The sequence below is a fragment of the Abramis brama genome (genome assembly GCF_963993115.1).
Source record: "Abramis brama genome assembly, chromosome: 3".
NCBI classification, from domain to species: domain Eukaryota; kingdom Metazoa; phylum Chordata; class Actinopteri; order Cypriniformes; family Leuciscidae; genus Abramis; species Abramis brama.
Genome location: NC_139965.1, coordinates 33590517 through 33616605, shown reverse-complemented (window position 1 = coordinate 33616605; position 26089 = coordinate 33590517). Strand labels below are relative to the sequence as shown.

General features: G+C 37.1%; 1 protein-coding gene across 3 annotated transcripts in view; it reads right to left on the bottom strand.

Moving 5' to 3' along the window:
• The window catches only part of phkb (phosphorylase kinase, beta), a 74325-nt gene that overhangs the window by 46933 nt on the left and 1303 nt on the right, over window positions 1–26089 (bottom strand). For 2 of the 3 annotated variants that reach the window (XM_084109120.1, XM_084109119.1), the window contains exons 2-8: window positions 22990–23076; window positions 19310–19448; window positions 16093–16192; window positions 8548–8655; window positions 7977–8057; window positions 3750–3865; window positions 490–553 (exon numbers count right to left, since the gene is read on the bottom strand). In XM_084109120.1, the coding sequence (XP_083965246.1) occupies window positions 490–553; window positions 3750–3865; window positions 7977–8057; window positions 8548–8655; window positions 16093–16192; window positions 19310–19448; window positions 22990–23076 (695 nt within the window). Of the gene's footprint in view, window positions 1–489; window positions 554–3749; window positions 3866–7976; window positions 8058–8547; window positions 8656–16092; window positions 16193–19309; window positions 19449–22989; window positions 23077–24223; window positions 24321–26089 lie in introns of all 3 variants that reach the window. The other variant, XM_084109121.1, reaches the window with a different exon arrangement.

Genomic DNA, 26089 nt, shown 5'->3' with positions numbered 1-26089 from the left:
AACAGATAGCTCAAATACAATCTGACCCAATAATCTTGATCACTTCGTTTCGATTCTCCCTTTGCTTTGGACACATTTATGCAAGGAATTACATCCCTATGCAGGAGCAGACACATTTATTATTATAAAGATGAAGAGAGCTGTTAGTACATTGTGTCCTTTAGATGTTTTTAACCACTAATATGCTTTTATGGACATTAAAAAGTTCCTCAAAAAGCATTATTCCTTGATTAAAGCAGTTCATCAAACAATTTAAATTATGTAATTCTGTAGACTTTATTATAGTTTCTGTAGTTTGACAGCCACTGGTCACCAAACCATTTTGTTGAAAAAGATCAGTTTAGACAATCTGCAAAATACCTCCTGTTGTGTTCCACAGAAGAAAGATAATTATACAGGTTTCAAATGACATTAGGGGAGAAAATGGTGACAGAATTTAGATTTTTGTGTGAACTATCCCATTAAGCAGCCAAAAGACATCAGCAATACCTGATTTCCAAACAGGTTGAATCCATTGATGGCTTCCAGAGCTGCTTTGGCTAGTCCCAATGAGCTAGAAGAGAATAGAACAGATTCACAGTAACATTGAGCACCTCCGTTTTAAGACAAATGAATATTGCACTTGCTATTTGAGAACTTTTCCCAAACAGAGAACTAAGCTCATTAAATACAGTTCTGTTCCAGGTGCCTACGTCCAAAGCTGTTTTCATCCATGAAAGACTCCTTTGAGGTTAAACAAAGCTAATAATTTCTGTCATTTTTGCTTCTTCAGCCACTCACTCTTGTGAAGAATACGATTAGAGTACACGATTAGAGTTAGGGGTGCTGAGCAATAAATAAATAAATAAAAAATGCCCAATTGCTCTCTGTGAGGAAAAATCAATAGTGAAAATGCAGAAAACGAGCAAACTGAAAGGCATTGGGGGTAATTCTAAATTGAAAAGAACATGGTAGAATCCAGGTCTGGTCTGTGTGTCCCTCCCCAACCAAACCATCAGCTATGATTACAATCAAGGTTGAGGCATTATTGATTTTCTGCTTGGATAGAAAGCAAATGGGCTCAGTTCCAGATATATTGGTAAAATCTGACAATAGCTGCTTTTCTACCATCGGGCCAAACTGTTCTCTTTGCTTAACCGTTTCATTCTGTGCCGATCAGGAACAGCCAGTATGGTACGGTACCAACACAGTACGCATGGTTTCCACTGTGGGGCTGATAACAGCCACTCTTTGGAATGTAATAGAAATGCGCCAGTCTTTGTCTCGGTAACACAATGGTTTACTGATGACGAGATGTAAACAGTGACTGCATTACGTTGAATGGTCAGATATTTCTTTTAATTTTATGATTAATTTGTGTTTATGTCGCTCAAATAGCAAAGATAAACTAGTAGCCAGGCAACAGACAAGTGACCTATCCTGAGTGTCGACCTCACTACATGCATTCGGTTCGGCATGGTTAGAATACCGCCCTGAGAATACCGGGCCGAGGACGGTTTGTAATCGTGCCATGCCATACCAGGCTTAATTGGAAACATAACTGGAACAATTCTTTGTGACTGGGTGAAATGCCCTTTATTTCCATTCTAATTAAATTGAAAGTTTCTGAGAAAATTTCAAAAGAAACTTTTAATCGAGCCTCTTGAATGGTCATGAATTACAGCCCTCTGGAGTTCTGTGACTTTCCTCAAAATCTGGCACAGTTTCAATAGAATCTAACAACGTTGCCACTGAAAACAGTTAGGCAACATCTATTTATTTTGTGCTGGTCCAGAGTACATTGATATAAAACACTTATCACACATCTCATTCTGAGCTCCATCCACAACAAATTATTTTGTTAGAAGTACAAGCTCATTAATTGCTTGCAAGGAATATTTGTTTCAGTTTGCAATAATTAACATTCACATTTATAAAATTCAGAGTGCATGTGAGAGTCTGTATAGACGCGATGCTCAATAAATGCAACAGTAACAATAGTTTTAGTGACCTTTTTCAGTTTTAGAGAGATAATCATGCATTATGGTAAGACTTTTTAAAGTTTTTGAAAGAAGTCTATATGCTCAACAAAGCTGCATTTCTTTGATCAAAAATACAATATTAATACAAATACAAAATAGTAATATTCTGAAATATTATGACAATTTCAAATAAAATTTAATTTATTCGCTGAATTTTCAGCATCATTACTCCAGTTCTCACTGTGACATGATCCTTTAGTAAAGCATTCTAATTTGCTGATTTGACACTCAAGAAACATTTCTTACTGTTATCAATGTTGAAAACAGTTGCGCTGCTTAATATTTTTTTCAGGATTCTTTAATCAATAGAAAGTTCAAAAGAACAGCATTTATTTGAAACAGAAATATTTTGTAACATTATAAATGTCTTGACTGCACTAGCACTGGCCTTTGTATACTTCTAGTTTAATTGTACTGTACTTGTCATAAGTTGCTTGAGGTAAAATTGCACAGTTTTATGCTTTATGCTTTTTCTAAATAAGTGAGCAAAAAGCATAATAAAACAAGTTACACATGCTTTTCCCTACTTGACCGACAGCTTTCTAAAATATATAATTTGAAGACTGAAGAATCATAAATTGATTGTTATAAAATATTTCAAGATTTTTCATTCAGTTAACACTGACTGCAAAGAGCAAAAGTCAATACTCTAATTGGCCCTCAGTGGGGATGCTGTGACAGCAAGATAAGGAACCAGTGATGGAAATAATCATAATTGAGCCTGGTTATGAAAGAGAGGCAAAGTGATGTGTTGGGAGTCACTGCCGATTGACTTGCTCTTCTATAAAGCATACTGTTTGGGCAAATGCAGTCTATGCTGTCTGCAGAGCACTAAGAATCACGTCTGCAATGGGCAGATAGGAGGTTCTCTATGTGAATCCTCTCAGTCAGAGTTCAGTCACTCATGGACTCACCCGGAGGAGGCAAAATGAAGCGCCACCTTTACTGGAGGGCCATTGTAAACATGCTCCAATCTATTACCTCCCCAACATGAACTGAAACTTTCACATCGTTCCAGGTGCTGGGATTCATTAATGCGAGCAGTAAACAAACGTTTGTTTTATTCCACACTGAGCATGAGGAATGCTGCCTTAGTACCCAGTGAATCAATACAGGTTTTAAAAAAATTCTAATGTGCAGTATGTACAGGTAAGTACCTACTAAAGATTATATTTAGCAGTGTTATTTGCATTTTTCAAGATTAATGTCAACACAGATTGACAGTAAAGTGACAGTAAAGACTTTTAAAGATTGTTATAAAAGATTACCATTTCAAATAAAAGCATTTATTTTACTGTTTTCAACATTGATATGAAAGGAAATGTTTCTTGAGCACCAAATCCGAATGATTTCTGAAGGATCATGTGACACTGAAGACTGGAGTAACGATTGATGAAAATTCAGCTTTGCCGTCACAGGAATTACATTTTAAAATAAAACAGTTACTTTAAATGTTAATACTATTTCACTATATTACTGTTTTTTTTATCAAATAAATGCAGCCTTGTTGAGCATAAGAGACTAAAATAATCTTACAGACCCTTATGAGTAGTGTAGTTGAATATCCAATATTGACCAATAGTGATAAATTACAAGAAGTGTAATATCGTCCGATAACTAATGTTGTAACTATATATAGTGAATCCTTACCTGCAATTTATCTTATAGCAGTTTCATTTAATGACAAAGTTATTAAAAGGAAACAGAAAGGTAATGAAAAAAACTCACCTGGAGTGCAGCTCTGTGCTTCCATTGTTATATTTGTTTCCTCGTTCCCACATGCCAAAGTCTGGCACACGATACGCCCTCTCCACACAAAACACCAGATTCTGGATGAACGATACCTACAAATGCAAACATGTCAGAGAAATGTGTCACATCAAGATCTCCATCGCCTTTGCTTGCCATTCCAGACATCAACACACATCAACAAAACTAGATTTACTTTGAGAAGTAAGCCTGCTCTCAGAGCTTTTCTAGGCCATGTATTTTTTGTCAATACATCAGCATACCTTCATGTTACCCATCTAATATTCTGATTATACACAGATTTAAATTGAATAATGATCTACTGAATAGAGCTGCTAAAGTAATCCATCACTTCCATGGGTGGCATTGGTAATGACATAAGCCCCTCAACACTTCCTATCCCCATTGTGGAATGAGGCCATAGGAAAAACAAAAAGAGAGAAAGAATGATGTCTTTACGGTACATAAATGAGGAAATGCTCAAACACCCGGGGAGGCTGGGATGACAGCGCTTTTAATTTAACATGAAGAGAACTGAGGGTCCCTAAAGCACATTAAAATGGGGCACTGAGGAAGGTAGGCGAAAGGCAAAATGCAGAGGGAAAAAGGAGGAGAGAGGGATGACTTGAGCACTTTTATTTTGGGCCTGGACTAAAATGATTAATGTGACGAGCTTTATGGTATCTTAATGAATACCGCTGGCCTGGGGAGGCACTATTTTCTCTCTTCTTCCTTCTCTCAGCCGCAGAGAGCGAGAGCAGAGCAAGAGTGTAACTTTTCGGAGAATCAAGGATTGATCAGTCATGGTCGTTTGAGTTTGTTGGATAAGGCATTTGAGTTAATCACAGTAAATGTTGAAGCAGCCCTTGGTCTGCATGTCAGTGACAATCTTTCTAATAACAGATTTTAACAATGACATTTCTTATTCACTCATATGCCAAATATACATTCTGAGTTTTGTAAGACATACACACAAACAGCTCCTAAATGGACATTTAGTAGCTAGTATTAGCTGTTTAAACATCAAATGACTTAAGACTCCAACAGAATAGCAGCAAGACAAGTAAATATTTTCATTACATTTTCTCACTTTTCACACAGATTTTAGTTGTTTTTGTATTTGTGAAAATCAAACATTCAAACAAAGTTTATCAAGAATCTACAAACCAACATGTAGCAAGTCCTGAGAACTTATTAATTCTATTGCCCATCCTGGTATATTTGTATTTTATTAAATCAGTATGTTTTACTTTCATGTTTTTTTTTGTAAGAAGATATCCCACAAATTAGGGTTCATCTGTATTTAGAATCTGAATCTACCATGGTAATGGTTGAAAGAATTGCAATAAATTATGTAAAATAAGTGTATATTAATAATATTATGAATTCCCTTACAACCAGTCAACCCAAATCTAACTACTAAGCCAAACCAGAACTAGGGCTCACAGATGAGGCAAAGCTTACATTATAAGAAAAAGCTCTGCCAAAGATGAGTAGGAAAAATATTACACTGGCAATTTCTCCCCGATTTGTTCTGCTGTTCATTAATAATGGAATGTAATGGGCTGCTGATTTGAAGACTGTGTTTTTTAAATTGCATTACATACCCGAGTAGGCACTGTTTAGAGACGTCAATTAAGCCTTTTTTGCAAATAGCAAAATAAAAGCTGTGACAATTTGTTAAGGTTGGGGTGGAAGGCTCAGCTAAAAAAGTGATACTGCCTGTCATGTACACAAAATAGTCATACACTGTAATTGCTTAAAAACAAAACATTTAAGAGAAACAATATTTCTAAAGATAAGGACAATGTGGCTGAATAAATAAACATTGCAGTTATTCAACAGACATTGTTTTATCAGCAGCAAAGTGTTAAGTAAATGCCCCTGTGTGCAGACAGCAGGAATAAAAGATGCAGTCCAAAGAAAAGAGAGAGATTACACAACTATTATAGCAACCACTAACACACTTCAATGTATCCTCTGGTGTGTGAGTCCAGGGGTCAGGGGTGAGTGCTGGTAGGATTTGAAGAGGCCTTTTAAAAGATGGTTTCATATTTGTGCTACAGTGTTTTACAAAAAGAGTGCTTGAGCAGTTGCATAAGTGATCTCTCAGCTTGGTAAAATGCAGGAATTGGCATTTTTGCTCTTTGCCCTTAACCAATTCAACTCAACTTAGCTTTCTTGCTGCAGTAATGTTTCTTACAGCCAAATTGCTCAATGTAGTCATGGCTAGAATGCCCTAAGAGCAAGTCCTCAGGCAGGCAGAGAGAGGATCCAGTGGTCTGGGACAAGATTTCGGGTGTAAAATATTTCACTGCCTAATCTACAGCTAGCATCATGGAAGAAACTGACAGTCCCACTGGGTTTAAAAAACCTCCCCAATCCTTTAATTCTCATCTACAGTACTTACTATGGATGGAAGTATTGTGACAGTACCATCATAATGGTAATACCATTAGAAAGAACATTTAGAAAGTTAAATATTTTGGTGAGCTGTTCCTTGATTCGACTTTGGTTTGCAGTTTAAAGGTTCAGTCATATTAGTGAAATTTCAGCAAAATTTCACGGGCAAAAAGGTCCATTGTATATTGTCAATAGAGTAGCAATGTATTGTCCATTGTCAATTCAACAAATCCGTGTGACTTGAACATATTGTGAAATCATTGCAGAGAAATAATTTGCCCTTACGCTAAATTTCAGATCACATGCATTCCTATTGAAATGACTGGATTTTCTCTGAAATTTTGCTGAACAGCTGTAAATGTGAAAGTCCCTTAAGGCATTTATTTGTAAAACTGCTTTGTAACAATACATTATGTATTGTAAAGAGTGCTACGCAAATAAATTGAACTGAAGCAAATTTAAAATATAGCTGCAAGCAGCAATTATTGGGGCCAACACAAAGAACACGACAAGTCATGCCAACATGGCTGGGAGCATCCGACCAACAATATGCCAAAACATTGCAGAGATACAGCCTCAGAATTGTTTTGGCATCATGTCATCAAATTTGATGAAGCGGTATACAAAAGTCTATCAACACGAAATCCATTACGTTTTGTCGGCACAGTCTTAAGATGATACGATACGATCAAAGGTCTAGGAGGAATTAGAAAAAGTATGTTTTTAAAGAAAATCAGAATGGCGGACAGGAAGTTTGGCTGACTATGCCAAAATTGGTATCCATGTTCTCGGCATAACCCATAATTTAATCAATATCTAATTTAATCAAGAGATATTAGCATTTTGGAAAATTTCATTATAATTTTTGACCACAAGGTGGCGCTGCCCCGGGTTTTTTTGAGTACTGTCAGGGCATGGTGCCGAACACACATACCGAATTTCGTATTGATACGCCAATGAGCTCGTGAAATATAGCAAACAAAATTCCCGATATGGGAAAATTGGGTTTTGTTCAATTCGGCCTGCTGCATCAAATCTAACAAGACCAGTTTTGTGATTTTTGGCCAAACCGTTCAGAAGTTATAAGCAAAAATGGCCATCTTTCGCATCTCCTGAACACTAGGTGGCACTGCGCCGAAACAATGCAGGTAGCCTCAGGTCATGGTTGTCATAACACACCAAGTTTGGTCAGAATACACTAAACCGTTGCGGAGATATAGCCTCGCATTCATTTTGGCGGTACTTTGTCAAATTCGTTCGCAGGTAATTCAAGAATGGCTTAACAAATCTACTTGAATTCCATAACTTTTTGTTAGCATGGTCTGAATATGATCTAATTACATTTTTGTGAAAATCAGAGCAACGGCCTAGGAGGAGTTCGAAAAAGCATTTTTTTCGGAAAATTCAAAATGCCGGAAAATTTTTCATTAAAGAAAATGACGTTATGCAATCGAATCGTCTTCAGCCAAGGAATCAGAGGAAAAGTTAATATTGTTTCTAGCCCTTGCAACAAAATGAATGCACATTTGGACAGTAGTGATGCTAGAGGGATTGGGATAGAGACAAATTTGCTATAGTGACATTTCAGACTGTCCTCTATCTGTGTGCCAAATTTAACAACTTTTTACCATACAGTTCTACGGGCTGCAAAGACTTAAGAGTGGAAGTGGAAGAGTAAGAAGTAGAAGAAGAAGAAGAAACGGAAGAATAATAAGAACGCCAACGGATACAATAGATAATATTTACATGAATTGAACTGGTACTGGTACTTTTTTAAGCGTAGTTCATGCAATCAAGTCTTACCTCATCTGTATTGTAGATTATTTGAAGTCCAGAACAAATCATTTCAACCAAGTACAATAGAAACAGAGACACAGCATCAATCTGTTTGAAATGAAAAGGAAAGAAATATTCAAAAATAGTTATGGTTACAGCAGTTTTATAATAATTGTATTCTTTTTATATGAATGTAAATGGTAATGGTGAGCAAAAGGAGAATTTTTTTTCTGAAAACTCAAGCTTTTATTACTTGTCCCGACAAAACTGAATTTAGTTTAATCATAAAGTTTGAATTAAGTTTATGGGCTGTTGACCAATGATACAGTCAGCAGATATTGCAGCAGCATAAATGCAGTAAACACGCAGTGATAAAGAATGAGACGACACAATCTATATTATATCATGAAATACTGACAGAGCAGGTTACAAGAGCTCTTTCCAAAACATTCAATAATATTGTTAGGTATGATACTTCTAATTGTGTTTTAATTATATTTTAGATGCAGAATTGGGAGTGACAATATCATGCTAATAGCAAACAACTCTTTATAGCAATTGATATGAATACTGTGTGTGTATGTATGATGGAGATAACCTGTAGATGGCTGTACTCTTCATACTGGTAAACCTCATCTCCAGTGTGCACGTTAAATATTGAGTGCAGGCACGTGGACGGACTCGGGTCCTGCTTAAATTTCTCCACCTGTGAGAAAATTAGAGGAAGAGATAGAGAAAAGACAAAGGGAAAAGGGGGAAAGAAGGAGAGTAAGTCCATGAAAGATGCAAATTATGAACAAAGTATCAGCTGTTTCATAATTCATCAAATGATTACTAAGGTAAGTGAGTGAGAAAATAAAAGAGAGAGTATATTGGTATTTCTGGAGGTCAAGGTACAATTGTAACACACTCTATAAAACACTCTTTTATCACATCTAAAGCCCTGTGCTGTAATATTGCATTATATTGGTAAATGCACATCCGATTATTAAACAGCAAATTACAATTAAGATGGTGTGGGTGTTTGGGAGCAACTTTGAATGCATGCATGCATCTCTCCACAAGAAAGATGTAGCGCTCCCAGATGTCTGCTTGGCTTGAAATAGATGCTGGAGCACAGTTTTGCTCATTCGGGATGAGTATCTACATCTATTTCTCAAGCTTTTTGTTATACAACTTTGCTGGACACATAATCCACTCTCTGCCATCAATGATACTTGAACAGCAAAAACATACTTTAAAATGATGTATTTATGTATGTATTTAAGTTATAAAACATTTTTAGGTTCTGGCTTTTCTTTTTAGTATACCAGTCAAAAAAATCTAATGCATGTATAAAGGACATATAAGCAACATGTTTTTCTACATTCACTCTATAATAAAATCATATGGTCATTGGATTATTCTCTGATCAGGCAGAAGACAATGTGTAGTTCATGACTGCATGCATTGAAGGTCTATAGTGACATTCTAGCATACATACACAGCGTTTATATTTAAAAACAGAATATTTAAATTTCTTATGAGGGAAAATTTTAAATTCATTTTTTAGAAGCTTGGCCAAATCAAAAAAGATTTTTGGGGTCTTAGATCCATAAAAATATCAATGCTTTCAAACTGAAAAGCAAAAGATCCGCACTCGCTTGTCTTCCTTTATAAATTCTAAAAAAAAATGTATTATGCAAAAAAGCACATCTGGATTATTCAAACGTTTCAGCAATAAGCCTTCATCTGTGAATCAAACAATACTTTCTCCAGAAATCTTTAAAAGAAGTGCGAGTACAATGATCTCCAGGAGGGGACTTCTTCACAGGTGTTTCCCATTACAAGTGTTATCTGGTTAACTTAATCACCAGATAACAATCAAATGAGTCCAAACAACTGATGCACATCAGAAAAACATATCTGATGTGCATATCCCCCCCCCCCCCCCCCAAAAAAGCATATGCAAAATAAACAACATGGATCAATATATCAACAAATCCACAAAATATTCAACACATATAAATCATTCCTTTACAACATAACATACAAAAATGTTACAAAAACATTAAATCCAAAAAAATATATAAATAAATAAAATGGGAGACGATCCGATGCACCAGGCCAAAAGTCATTTATAAATCCATATCGTCATCCATTTTCACAAAACAAAAATAATTTCAATATTGATGTGACATAAGAAAAAAAATTATACCCAACACATCAAATCTGTTAAAAGAAAACAAGACGCTTGGCCAAACATGACACTATGGCACATGCTGCCGATATTGATATTTATTTGCTCTAACATCTGCTTATTAAATACCAGACTATTTTTGACAAGAAGACATAACATACCAGATGAAATTAAAGGTGATCAAACAGAAAGAGATTAAGCTGATACATAAATAGTACACTGAGATGCAAGTCATGGACTCAAATAAATAAGAAGATTATGCAGACGATAGGTAAGACTTCTGCTCTGACTCACCACAGAAAACCAATCTGCTACCCATCAGATGAGACTGCCGCAGGGTTTTTTCCCCAAGATGTCAAGAATGAGGTCGCTATATATATATATTATATATATATATATATATATATATATATACAGTGAGGAAAATAAGTATTTGAACACCCTGCTATTTTGCAAGTTCTCCCACTTAGAAATCATGGAGGGGTCTGAAATTGTCATCGTAGGTGCATGTCCACTGTGAGAGACATAATCTAAAAAAAAAAATCCAGAAATCACAATGTATGATTTTTTAACTATTTATTTGTATGATACAGCTGCAAATAAGTATTTGAACACCTGAGAAAATCAATGTTAATATTTGGTACAGTAGCCTTTGTTTGCAATTACAGAGGTCAAACGTTTCCTGTAGTTTTTCACCAGGTTTGCACACACTGCAGGAGGGATTTTGGCCCACTCCTCCACACAGATCTTCTCTAGATCAGTCAGGTTTCTGGGCTGTCGCTGAGAAACACGGAGTTTGAGCTCCCTCCAAAGATTCTCTATTGGGTTTAGGTCTGGAGACTGGCTAGGCCACGCCAGAACCTTGATATGCTTCTTACAGAGCCACTCCTTGGTTATCCTGGCTGTGTGCTTCGGGTCATTGTCATGTTGGAAGACCCAGCCTCAACCCATCTTCAATGCTCTAACTGAGGGAAGGAGGTTGTTCCCCAAAATCTCGCAATACATGGCCCCGGTCATCCTCTCCTTAATACAGTGCAGTCGCCCTGTCCCATGTGCAGAAAAACACCCCCAAAGCATGATGCTACCACCCCCATGCTTCACAGTAGGGATGGTGTTCTTGGGATGGTACTCATCATTCTTCTTCCTCCAAACACGTTTAGTGGAATTATGACCAAAAAGTTCTATTTTGGTCTCATCTGACCACATGACTTTCTCCCATGACTCCTCTGGATCATCCAAATGGTCATTGGCAAACTTAAGACGGGCCTTGACATGTGCTGGTTTAAGCAGGGGAACCTTCCGTGCCATGCATGATTTCAAACCATGACGTCTTAGTGTATTACCAACAGTAACCTTGGAAACGGTGGTCCCAGCTCTATTCAGGTCATTGACCAGCTCCTCCCGTGTAGTTCTGGGCTGATTTCTCACCTTTCTTAGGATCATTGAGACCCCACGAGGTGAGATCTTGCATGGAGCCCCAGTCCGAGGGAGATTGACAGTCATGTTTAGCTTCTACCATTTTCTAATGATTGCTCCAACAGTGGACCTTTTTTCACCAAGCTGCTTGGCAATTTCCCCGTAACCCTTTCCAGCCTTGTGGAGGTGTACAATTTTGTCTCTAGTGTCTTTGGACAGCTCTTTGGTCTTGGCCATGTTAGTAGTTGGATTCTTACTGATTGTATGGGGTGGACAGGTGTCTTTATGCAGCTAACGACCTCAAACAGGTGCATCTAATTTAGGATAATAAATGGAGTGGAGGTGGACATTTTAAAGACAGACTAACAGGTCTTTGAGGGTCAGAATTCTAGCTGATAGACAGGTGTTCAAATACTTATTTGCAGCTGTATCATACAAATAAATAGTTAAAAAAACATATATTGTGATTTCTGGATTTTTTTTTTTAGATTATGTCTCTCACAGTGGACATGCACCTACGATGACAATTTCAGACCCCTCCATGATTTCCAAGTGGGAGAACTTGCAAAATAGTAGGGTGTTCAAATACTTATTTTCCTCACTGTATATATATATATATATGCATAAGCATGATTATTTAATGTGCACAAAAAAGAGGCATAAGCCACACAATTATTACATTAATTATTTCCACAGAGATAAGTGTAAAATAATCAAAGATTGCTATAATATTGATATATTAATTGGTATATACAGATATAATCTACTTTAAAATGAACTGATGGCATATTTAAACCCCATATATATGGCATATATATATACCTTGTCCTTAACACGGATAAAAAAAAAGAAAAAAAAAGTCAATACACATTGCACAGAAGCCAGTGATTCTTTGATTCTATAAACCACAGATTCTTGAGATTAACCACATGAATAAAGCCATCTCTAGCAGTTCTCTATCCGTCATTCACACATTACAATCCTACAGTTATGGAAGGGACACTTCACCCGTCAATACAGCAGAAAACTGGGCCGACCTTTCCCACTGACCGCATCATACACGGGCCCCCACAGCATATTTTAAGTGATATAAATAAGTGGCCCATTTTTTATTTCTCCCTTCTCCTCTCTTGTCAGGTCATGAGAGGCATTCTTCTGTCCCAGATACACACAATGATTTCTTTTTCATACCAGTAACACAGCTGTATAACAGGCCAAACACAGCTGTAAGATTCAGCCCAACAGAAAACCCTCGTTTATGGGTCCAAATCCACGAAAGCAAACATGGATAGAGGCAGAAGAGCGATAAAGGCACCTGTGAGACAAGGGATGGCATTTGAAACATCTGTTAGTCATCACTGCCTGTAAAATTAAACCAATAAAAACTGAAAGCACAACCGGGCAGTGAGTAACCTTCAGTTGCTACAGGAACATCTATTATTCTATGACACACTACTTGGCAAAACAGAGACTCTATCAAAGTGATTTATTATGTGTGACTTTGGATTGACCTTTATTAAACTCATCAAAACTGGAAGCACAGGCTGCTTTGTGAGAGACATCTAGAGCAGTTTAACGCTGGAAAGGAGAAACTACAATTCCAGCATTCATGCTTTGTTGCTGCTTTTCATCTGTTTGTGACTTATTTTTTACAGTGTGATATCAGCAGCATGCCACAGTAAACACGTCTGTTGAATATACCTGGGGAACAGATTATATGAGTTTATTAAAAAACCCAATGTACTTTGTGAATGCTATAGACAGATGTTAATGAGCACTGCACTCTGTAATTAACTGCATAAACGAGGCATTATAATTAAGACACAGAAAAGCTTTCTTGCAAATCAGGTCTTGGGGGTCAGGAATAAATGAAATGGAACAATTTCAAAGGCACAAGAGAGGCATAATTGCTCAGGTTTACGTCGGGAGATAACAGTTGCTTTAGAGCAATTGCCAACTGTAAAAACAGCATTAATATGAGCTCTTTTTGCATGGGAAATGAGACTACTCTTACTGCTAAAAACAACCTCTCAACCAACAGCGCATCAGCACATCACCAATAAGGTAAACTCAAATACATCCAATTCATTAACGGTAAAAAACTGCAATGATCTGCAGATTGAAAAGTTAGGTTAATGTTTCTAAAGTTTATATTACCAAAAAGTGGTAAAAAACGTACCAAGTCTCATAAAATACTACTACTATTACTGTTTTCTATTTTAATACATTTAAAAATGTAATAATATATGTGAAAAAGACATGTTTCATTTTTTCAGTATTCTTTGACGAATATAAAGTAATGCGTCACTGTTGAAAGTATAAATTTCTTAAAAAATGTATACTGTATATTACTGACCCCAAACTTTTGAATAGTGGTATACCCCATTGCCATGGCTATAATGTTAATGTACTTTATTGTGAAGTGTTATCCTTTTGATGGAGCTTCTCTCCCAGTTTCTATATGCATTACCAGGGGCGTCGCTACTAGAGCCTTTTATACTGGGGCATGAGACACAGTAAAATATTGCTGTTAAATCTATGTCTGGTGGTGGAGACTTCCATATACCAACCTGAGAATCATCATCCCTAATAATATTTCAGTTTAGAATCAGAACTGGCATAATCACTATTGATCTAATCAGTCAAATGGGTTTGCAAAAAATTTGATTCATTCAAACAGTTCACTCCTGCACTGGTTTCTCACATCGTAACAGAATAATTTCTTAGACAGAAAACAAAACTAGTGCTGGATGAGGTCATATTTAAATACAGTATGAAACAATACTAGCAAATGTCTTCCATCGTCAGCGACTGCTGCTTGCGAACGAACTCTGAACTGCAATTTATAAAGACAATTTATATCCATATTCATAACAGTATCATAAAAGTGTATCAAAATATGGATACATTTTTTTATGGAGGGCCTGTACCCCAGTACTTATGAAAGGTTAGAAATGTGCATATGCATAAAAGCAAAAACATTTGCTTTTAGCTGGTGGTAAAAACAGTACCAGCTGGACCAAAACAGGAAGCCCAACAACTCTGCAAACGGCCACAGTCGTTCTAGGCAGCTCGCCATGGGAACGTTGTCAAAACCCTGATTGCAGCAACATCCAACTGTTAAAACCACAGAAAAGCCCAACTGGCAGCCACTCAAATGCAACCCAGAGAAATACCCAAATGCCATCCACGTTGTGGAGTGAGTTCACACATCTGTAGTCAAACTCTTTATTGAGGTGTGTCACAGACATTGCTGCCACGTTCCAGTGTGAGAGTTGAGGGATAGACAGGCGGAATTAGTAAAACAAGACAAGGTTAGATTATATTTTATTTCCAGCTTTTAAAGAGGACTTATAGGGATCCAAAAACGAAAATTCTATGATCAATTACTGACCCTCAAGCCATTCCAAACCCATAAGACTTTTATTCATCTTTAAAACACAAATTAAGATGTTTTTAATGAAACTTGAGAGAGATTTCAGTCCCTCCATTCAAAGTCCATTCCACCAAAATTGACACTTAAAAAAGTAACAAAAAAAACATAATCCACATGAGTGGTCGAGCAGTTTAATCCAAGTCTTCTGAAGAGATATGATCACTTTATGTAATGAACAGTTTTCATTTATTCTTTTATAAACATTGTTCAACACACATACATTTAGCACATCAAACGCACCTGCTTGACGCATACACAGAAAGTACGGTTAAGCTTCCACGTACCATATTTGACATGCTCTATGTATGTGCTTTAATCATTTGTTTTTGGTTGTGTGGACATTAAATTGAGATAATCTTTTTAATAAAATATCTCATGTTTGATTAAAAACGTTAATTTGAGTTTTGAAGGTGAACGAAAGTCTGGAACAACAATTTTCATTTCTGGGTGAACTAATCTAATATAAATATTATTTCAAGCAAATATAAAAGTACAGTGCTAAATAAAACCATTATTTCATGGTGGAGCCACTTAAAATATTGGCACTGCAAGTAAAAATGAACTCCTGGACCGACTGGGCAACAGAAAAAAATCCTTACCGTTGAGCCCTGAAACATTGAGTCGAGTCCATAAAAAAGCTTCACACCATGTGCAAAGCTCTTTCTGAGATTTACTGTAACCCCTGAACAGTAAAGAAAGCCTAGTGTTGCTTGCAAGTGTGGTGAGCTGGAGGAGGGAAAAAAAAGAACGTGGGATGTGTGTATATTTCCTTTGAAAGTAAATCTGTGGTATAGTGGAAATATACATATGGAAATTCATGGCAAGGTCAGTCAAATCGACCAATGTGAACAAGTGTTAAATATAGGCTATGCAATCTTGCCAAACTTCACAAGGACGTTTGATCTGCAGGCTGCTGCATAGGTAAATGGCACTAACCTTACAAGAACAGTACCAAAAATAATCAACGGAACTGTAAAGTTGTCTAAAAGTATGAAACTGCTCACCAGGGGGGAATAAAGCGATCTTCAGCAGGCTGTTTGAGTTTTCAAAAAGGCAGAATTGATGAGTGACATGCATGCAGCTCTGTCCTATGGTGTGACGCTGAGACCCACCTTATCAGACTGCCGCATGTAGCAGTACATAATCCCCCGCATGCACTTGATGGCAGAGTGCTCCAGTTCATGAGTGCGGCCCATGTCATCGTCGATTCGCCTGCGCAAGAAACATTCTGCATGAGTTCCTGTAAAGCAATGTCAGCACCATGTACTACAGCAAGGCAAAGTGCTCAAACTATCACAGTAATAAATAAAAGGCAAAAATGCAAATGAGACAAACCTTCAACACATATCAAGAGCGCTCATGTAGAGCGCACACATGCACACCACCCACATATACTCCTACAGAGATAAATAGAGAGTAAGTAATGGGTTCAGGCCTTGCTGTCAGATTGGAATCATCTTAATTAAACTCCTCTGACAATGCTAATATGCAGAGGTGAAGACTGATGACTACGTCTGCCTCTGATATACGCCTGCTCTCTATTTTTATCCCCGTTTTCGTCCTCTAGAGGAACAACCCTCACCAGGAGGAGTGAGAAGGAAAAGAAACACTTCATCTTAGGAGTTCAACGGAAAGTCTCGGTCTTGGGTGCCCTCCTATAAATCTTGTAACCTTGACCTGAGCCCCGAGAGTGCTGGTGACCTGCTTTAGAAAGGAGTGTTTGTGCTTGTTATGCTATGTTTAAAATATCTGTAACTTATTCCCTTGCTACTGATTATTAAGCCCTGTTTACACCTGGTATTAAGATGCATTTTTGGTCGAAGAAGACAAGGGAGACACAACCCGTTTACACCTGGTGTTTTAATTCATCTCTTTTGTGTCCACTTCTGTCCAGATTTCTTCGAGGGGAGGGTCTAAAGGCGGGTAAATGTATGGGCTTTTTCAGATCTTTGGATCTAATGGACAAAATAAGCCTGTGCAATTTACATATGAACGCAAAATGAGATGACGGAAAAACATACAGAGAACTGCAGCTTTCATTTCTGCTCTGATCATTTCCACTCTGAACATTGTGTGTTTTCATCTCTAAACCAAACTTAGGGCTTCAAACGATAAAGTTTAATTCCAGTTTGGCTTGCGAGCTTCCCATAATGTTTATGCATTAGGTCAGTAGGTGGAGAGTATGTGGAACACATTCACATTCGATCTCGTTTACACGAATCGTACACTTGGGATTGACAAACATGCTTCTTAATACCAGGTGTAAATAGGGCCATAGAAATATTACAATGAAATTCAGTTGAAATATAAATAGTGGACATATAAAATATAAAGTGTCTAAAAAATTTCATATTTCAAGTTTTTTAAACGTTGTTTTCTGGATAAAATCACAGAAATTGAATTTGCATAGAAATGCAATTTTGCATGTTTGCTAACTCAAATCAATTCAGGGATTGAGTTGGAATTTAAAAAGGCATTTTCAATTCAACTGTTAATTATCACTATTAATGAACAACCATTAGAGATAGAGTAAATGCCCAAATTAGGAAAATAAGCCTAGAAAACAATAACCAAATGTTCCAGCCAGTGTTGGTTAAATTATTACGTAGGGAAAACAATACAAAGCAAAATCAGACATGGTCTAGAAAAGGTCATGCACCAAAACCTCCCACATAAAAAAAAACAAACTAATTTTATTGTGTTTTTATGAAGTTTCTTTGTCCTTGTCACAATATGCTTTCTTCAAAATATTGTATTTTGTGTTCAACAGAAAAAAGTAATAGAGGTTGGGAACGACATGAGACTGAATAAATGATGACAGATCTTTCTCATAAATTTAAATGAAAGAAGGGAAGACAAAACACAAGGAAATACTGCCCACTTGGGAGAAAGTTCATTTTTTGGAAGGAAAATGATTCAGAACACAAATCCAAATCACTGGACAAGCTAGAAACAAACAAACAAACAAACAAAAATGTCCCAGTTAAAGAACGAGCAGGGTGGGTGTTTGGTCAGAGTGTCTTGGATTCAAAGTGACTTTAGACAATCCCCCAAGAGGAACCTGAGGTTTAGCTCTAATATCTTGTTCAAGGGCATAAAGGTGACAGTTTGTGAATTTCCCCTTGCAGAGTTTGAACCTATAACCTTTAAGCTATCCAGTACATCCCTGGACATTAAGTTCAATCTAATTCTGTCTCAACAGAGCTTTGAAAACTGCTGTGTAGAAGCAGTAGTCCATTAATATGAGCACTGGAACAAATGCAGGTGGATCAACTTGCACCTGATCAGTGGGTACACATACTTAACTCAGTGTGATTAAAGCTGCCATTAGTTTGTCAAATGTGAGGAGTATATACTCACACCACCCTTTAAAAGATGTTTTTGAAAGAAGTCTCTTATACTCACCAAGGCTTTTTTACGCCCAAAAAGAAAGAAAGTAAAAACTCAATGTTCAATGCTGAATAAAAGTATGAATTTCTTTAATAAAAAACCCTTACTGACCACAAATATTCCCTTATGATAATGAGATTAATTTTCACCATTTCATTCAGAGAGGCCTATTCCGCCAATTTCTACCACAATACTGCTTATTCAGGCCAAATCATAGCCATAAGGTCTGTTCACACCAAGAGTGAGTCAACAAACCAGTTTGGAAAAAACAAAACACATATTACAATACAGATTGTCTTGCTCACTAAAATAGCTCACTAATAGATATTCTTTAAGATTTTGTAACAGCTTGTTCAGCCTTTTGTCCCTGGCTGTTAAACTCATCTTTGTCTGCTTAGACACCACAGATGGTATACACGCCACTGCATACCAGCATATTTTTTTGTTATGTGGAACATAAAATAAGATATTTTGAAGGATGTTTGTAACCAAACAGTTGACTTTCATTGTATAACAACTTGAGGATGAGTAAATGATGACAGAATTTTCATTTTTTGGGTGAACTATCCCTTTAATAATCTCTATATCATGTATAGCACTACATGTATCATGCACTACATTATGTCACACTTGTGGACAAGATGATTTTTTATGTCCTGATATGTAAAACAATAGAATTCAAAAGGGCGTACTTTCTTTTTGACATGACTGTATATATATTTCATATAATAGCACTCTGAACAACAGCCAGCACATTAATAATGGATTCGTGGTCTTTGATTCAAAGGTGGTAAATGGGAGCACTAGAAAAGAGCCAGTCTCTTCAACACATTCATTTACATTTACCAACTGAAACATAATTTAAGATCAATGCAGATCAATGTGATCACAGATTTTACCAAAAGGTAATTCCACATAAAGTGCCAATCAATATCTAACCTGTATGCCAACGCCAGTGCCCAGACACTGGCAGCGCAGTAGAGGGAGTCTCTGACTTTAGCATCCTTACAGGTGGAACAGGTCTTCACAGGAAACAGACCAGTGGTAGGGCTCTGATAATTCAGAATGGTGCTCTTCACTAGAAGAAATGAGAGAAGGACAGAGAGAAAAACAGATATAGTCTCATGGTGTTACTATCAACAGCTCACCGCAACAGCAGGTGTCTTCACAAACACCTACTGTACCTTCCAGGCCTGTTTACGCATCTTTAATGAACACCAACTTTTATTCCTGTTTTCTGACATAAAATACCACTGCATGTATAATTAATTATTGTCGCATATTACTCAACAATAATATTATGAAGAAAAAAACAGTACAAAAATGGCAACACAGCTTTGTCCATCACTGTGCCCAACTGTTAAACTAGCTCTCTCTCGCTTCCTCCACTGTGATTTCTCTTTACTAATGTATAATCAGGCTGAATAGGGCACTTCATTTTTCATCAGCACATTACGGCAGCACAAATGAAGGGGACATTCATTCCGAGCCATCATTTGTTATGTAGAGTTTGGGTCAATTCAAAGAGACAGTGCCATCAGGGCTGGGGGATAAGGAGACACTGGGGGGAATTAGTCAGAATATTAATATACTCTTCAGAGAGACTGCAGCCAGGATTGCTCTGACTCGCATCGGAAGAATCCGGCATTCCAGACAAGGCGATAAATACGTTTTTATCTGATTAGGTCTTGTACTGTAAGTGATGCCGGCAGGACTAAAAGGAAGACTGCGGCTAGAGTCTTTCATAATGTTTCAGGGAGGAAAGGGTCAGAGATCAATTAATCCAGAGAAACCTGCTATTACTGGCCATTTGCTCCTGTAAAACCTTATATTACTAATCAAGAAAATCTCATTTGCAGTCATTTCACAGTTGCTGTGGCACGTGAAGGCATCACCTGTGCATTGAGTGACTTCTTTTGAGAAAGGGAAAAAGGCAAATGACGTATTATTCACACGCATCTTTGACGTGAGGGATGGAACGCATCATAGCACTCTTGATGCAAATTCTTGGAAGACTGCATGATCTCTCTCTTGTCATCTATTAGCATAATGCATCTCTAAATCAACCCCTAACACTGCACATACAATCAGTCTATATCCACAAGGCAGCCATTTTTATACACTAAGAAGCAAGGGAGGGGGTCCATCAGAGAGAGTGGAAGAAGACGGAGAAAATGGGTGGAGACTGAACCACACAGACAGAGAGAGACAGAGGGAGAAGACAAAGAAAGAAAGAGAGGGAAATACTCTTTTGCCCATTAAAAGTTAAAGCTTGTTTTCTCCAGCCTTAATCTTGTGGAGGCAGAGGAAAGATAGCAGAACTGCATTCACAACAAACAGGCTAGAGAGAAGAAGAAGAGGAAATGAGAAGCACTGAAGCATTATGTCATTACCACATAAATAGGAAAACCCAGAAAGAGAGCGAGAAAGACCAGAGATAAAAATGGCAATATCCTTCTGAGAAACGTTCAGAATAACATACCATGCATGTTGCGTATAATGTGCTGCATTTATATACAGTACACACAGCAATCATTGTAAGCTGAGATGCATTTCAGCTCTGAGGTAGAGTCTGCCAAAACTATTACTATCTGAATTATGAAAGTTACCACGTTTATCATTGTAGGATTCGTCTTATAGGCAATGACATGGGGATTCACTTTCAAAACGGGATTACCCAGCGCAAACGCTGTACGTTTGTCTGCTTCAACCATGACTCAAAAGGATCATTGAAATGAGAAGCATCCTCTCTGTCACTCTTTACTCTTTGTTCTCTCGCACTTCCTCCCTCCCTCACCCTGCAGTGCTCTCATCTCAGTGTTGTCTGTCTGGGGATTTTAAATGAGCTTTAGGAACAGGCTGAATGTCTGGATGGAGGAAAGAGATTGAAAATATAGAATTCGTACATGCAGTGTTCAAGAAACAAGGCTTTTCCATCGTTTTTGAAGTGGATGAAACAAGATGATCGAGCACTCGACTAATGAGCTGAGGAGTTGAATCAGGTGTGCTAGACAAAAGACATAAGGTGTTCTTGAAATGTTCAAATATACCACAATAGTATACAATATCCCACAATATTTGTGTGTGTGCATTGAACCATAAGGTCAATCTGTGATGTTTAGGTCCTACTTTGAATTCCTTTTTCTCTATAGGAGTTAGAAGGTCAGAGTTCCCCAAACTATGATATGCCGAGAAAGCAAAACTACTTGTGGCTGCTGGCAATATTTGGCATGCATATATGTATATATCATTATGATATCATCAACAAACCAGCAAAAAACAAATTGGAGATAATTCAGTGTTCGACAAATACAGGGATTCTGCAGGTTTTATGAAGGTAAATACTTTTTTAAGACCAAGTAAAGAAAAAATTTGTTCTCTAAATGTAAATATCTAGGGAGAAACACAAAGAGATGTATTAGCAACACTTTGGAATTTGAAAATACAACTTCTAAAAGATATCCATTACTTTTTAATTCATTTTACACCAAAAAAGTAGCTTGACTACCTACTGTATTTTCTGATGTTCTTCATCAGTATTTGTGTCTTGTTTTCCAGTGCAACTGCCTAAAGATTCTTAAATCAAGACACATTTACTGGAGATACAAAATGACACAAAATATGAAGTCTGTGAAGCTGACAGATATTTGAACTTGTTTAAGCACAAACTCACTTAATTTTGTTCAACTTTTCAAGACTTACATTTGCTTCTCAAGTAAACGTATCAAAGATGTTTAGATATTTGTATTGGAAAACAGGACAAAAATACTGAGGTAGATTAGTTGGGGTTTTTTTTGCAATGCATGCAACATAATGCTATAACTTTTTTAATTTAAGATTGTCTGCTCCTATTAAGGCCTTAATTCATGTAAGAGTGAATCAAGCCTTTTTAAAACCCTTTTAAGACACACAGAAACCCTGCAAATAAGACATACACTCTAACTAATCTAAATGACCTCAAAAAGCAAGACTCATTTTTCTTAAGAAACTATAAAAAAATCTATTAATAAAACTATTTTAATATGACATATGCCATTCATCTTGCAAAGCAGTATTTATTTATTGTCATGGTGAAAACTAAAATGGAAAGCAAGATTAGGTTAGAAAGAGATAGAGGGTGGGTAGGAAAAGAGATGAGTATTGATTAAGAGCAAACTGCACAGCAATGAGAAACTATACCAACTCCAAATTAATCTTTTAGTGCTTATACTCAAGTCATTTGCTGGGTATTATTATTAAATGGTTTGGAGACTTTTTGAATCCTCCAATTAAATTAGGGAACATCTTTCCATAATTAAATTATTTTTTAAATAGGAGTAAACATCGGTGTACTTAATACACAGATCAAATATATTAGGGAAAATCAGGAGTAACTTTGCAATTTGTACACAACTTGACACCTTACATGAGTTGCATTATAAATGCGTACTTTTAATTAAAATAAAAAGAAAGGTGGTGCAGCTAGATGAAGCCATGACACAATATAATGAGGTTAAATGCATCATTAAAACCATAATAGAATGCTCAAGAGATGTTCGCCTACAATCCTGAGCCCTCCATACCATAAAATCAATTCAATTCTTAAGCCTATATGAAAAACAAATTACATAAATTCTCACCTGCACTATAGAAGCGGTCAAGTTTCTCCCAAAGGGGCTCATCATCCCGGTGCAGTATGGATAGCTTAAGGGGTTCATAGATGGAGCCTGATCACAAAAAAGCAGACATTGATGTTACAACAACCCTTGAATCTGAACAGATCTGAAATATTGTGGTGCTTATCTAATCTCTAGATGCAATTCAAGAATCCCTGGATGGAAGTGATGAGCATACACAGTCAGCATGGCTTCTTGATGATTCTACTGTATAGATTACTGACCCGCTACAGGCTCACTTATGGCTATTTAGTATGCTGAGGTTGAGCTGACTCACCAAAATCAAAATGTGCTTCAATTGGTCTCTGTAACCTAAATGGTTTTTTGTTCCATTTACAATGCTAAGAGCAGCGAAATGCAGATTTACCGGGGTGCAAAGGCAGCAAAGCATGCCAGGAAAACAATCAAAGCAAAATGCAAAAGACTAAAGCTATTGTTCACCAGTTGCATATATCAAATTGAACGTCACTGCAAACACACACAGCTTGATTGCAAAATTGAAGGCACTGGCACAAACTCTGTGAATAATGGAACCCAACACCAGTAAATTCAGGGGGGGGGGGGTTTCTGTGAGGAGTGAAATTCAGGGGAACCCCATCCACTTGAGCACTATTTCAGACACATTTAACTTTGGAGCAATTTACATTTTAATAGAATCGACCCAGGGTCAATACCTCAGGTACTGAAAATTCACATTTCCTAGCAAATTAGCATAATTCCCATCAGCTTTTAAGTAGCAGGGACAAAGCCATCTCTTTTTAAGATAACTCTGGCTAAGCAGTGCACATCCAAACGGGCAAATGAAAGATACTCCTCATTTTAGTTTCACCACACTGATATAAAAGTAACTTGCCTCAAGAAGCTTACGAATCCTCTGTTGACAGATTTGATCAGACATTGACAGAACGAGATAGGAACTGGACTTCATTACTGATTTGATTAATCACAAAATTTTAGAAACATTAGAGATGAAACACTAGAATTATTATTTGCTGCAATAAAAAATAAAAATAAATTAAGCACCAATTTTCAATTAGGCAACAACGAGTTTAATTTCTGAACCAATACTGTTATGGGAATGTACTGGCTTTCATTTTGTTTCATGGCAAAATTAGACAGTTATTAATATCCAGATACTTCAAACTATATCAACTGCAACGCAGCTTTTCCATGGATCAAGCCCTTCACCCAAACTTACCAAACTTCCGGAGTTTGCGATGGACATTCAGAACCTCTTTGGCAGTGTTGGCCATTTTTCATTAGGTGAATTCTACGCCAGTCCTCTATTAGTTAAACTACAACATTAGTATAATTCATATGGTTAGAGAGAGAAAAGACAAATTACATGGAATCACACAGAGAAATTTTCCAATCTTCAGGCATGGTTATTGAATGGACATGCAACAAATCTCATTATACACAACTGAATGTGAGATGATTTGGTATGACTGATGTGAGAGGATGAGATGACAATTAAAATGTGCGGAAATGTCGATGACACTATACAGACTACAATCCCAAGCCAACTTCTAAAATAATATAATAATTTGAAAATATAAAATAATTTGTGATCTGTATCCAACTGATTGATTGTTTATATCACCACAAAATGTAAAGTATATTATTGCACAGCTAACATTGGATATACACTATACTTCACCCGCATACAGTATATGTAAAGCGATATACAGGCCTACTATATGACAAATCTTAACTGTCGTTTAATTGTTTAAATCGCTGCAAAACTGTATTTTCGCCCAACTCTAATATGCTCAATGCGACTGTAAGGCATGACGATATTAAGGTATTATAATCATTAACACCATGAATTTCTGTAAAGCTGTACAACTAAAATTGACATGACTATTTTAAAGGTCCCATATTGTCAAAAATGAAATTTCCTGGCTTTTTTCATGATAACAGAGGTCTAGGGGCTATGTAACTACCATATAAGTTTCAAAACAGTGTCAATCCACAGACAAATGCACACAGCCTGAATAAAGTAAGTAGCTGTGCCTTTTCACGAGCCGTTGTGACTTCCGTAAAAATGTGATGTCAGAACCACTCAGTCACCGCCTTCAGTCCCACCCCGAGCACTGCCCACCGGCCCTCCATCCTTTTGCCCAACCCCCAGACAACATCGCTGCTGAGCAACAACAACACGGAAACATGTCGAGAAAATGCTGTTCAGTTGATGGACGTAGAGACCTGCACTCCCATGGGACCCAACGCAAGAGTGCAGCGCGGGACTAGATTTGATAGCCGAGTGTGGGCGTAACGTACTCGTGTGTGTGCGGGTTGCAGGAGAATAAAACGTTTTGCGGGACTCCGGCAAAATAGTAATATCTAAAAATAAAACATCTAAAAACAAATAAATTGTTATTCATATGTTGCACAAAACCAACAAGAATAACTAAAACTAAATAAAAACGATTTACAGGCCAGAACGAGTTTCTATGTATAACATGTTTGCAGCGTTGAGCAATGTAGCCAATCACAGAAATATGTGTTGATTTCTTGAACGCAATGGTCAATGAGATGCATTTAAAGCTACACTGTGTCATTTTTTAAAGTTCTTAGCAAAAAACACTTTGTTCTTTCAAAATTATATGTGCTCATTAATGTGTAATTACTTCTACCAACTAATCAAGTATTCTCGTAAGCGTAGAATCTGCCATCTAGAATACATACGAGCGAGTCGCTCGAATGGCGGCAGCCATGTTGCGCCTCCATCTTGAAAATACATTAGCCAAAGAGGGACATACCTGGAAATTCAAGCATCGCCTTTCGCGTTTTGACACTCAGTGGCACCGTGACGAATGCGAGGGGGAGATTACTCGCGACTGCCGGCAGATTTGAATTAATACGGCCACCGTAGGAGTTAAAACGCCCTCGGAATGGGAGGGGCTAGAAAGTAATATTCAGTTGGTAGTCATAAACAATTTCACCGCTAGATGGGAGAAAATCCTACACAGTGTAGCTTTAAGAGAATCAACTCACCGCTCAAAACTGAGTTTTTGTTCAGTGCTGAATTCTGCATGCTGGCAAATCCTCTGATTATAAC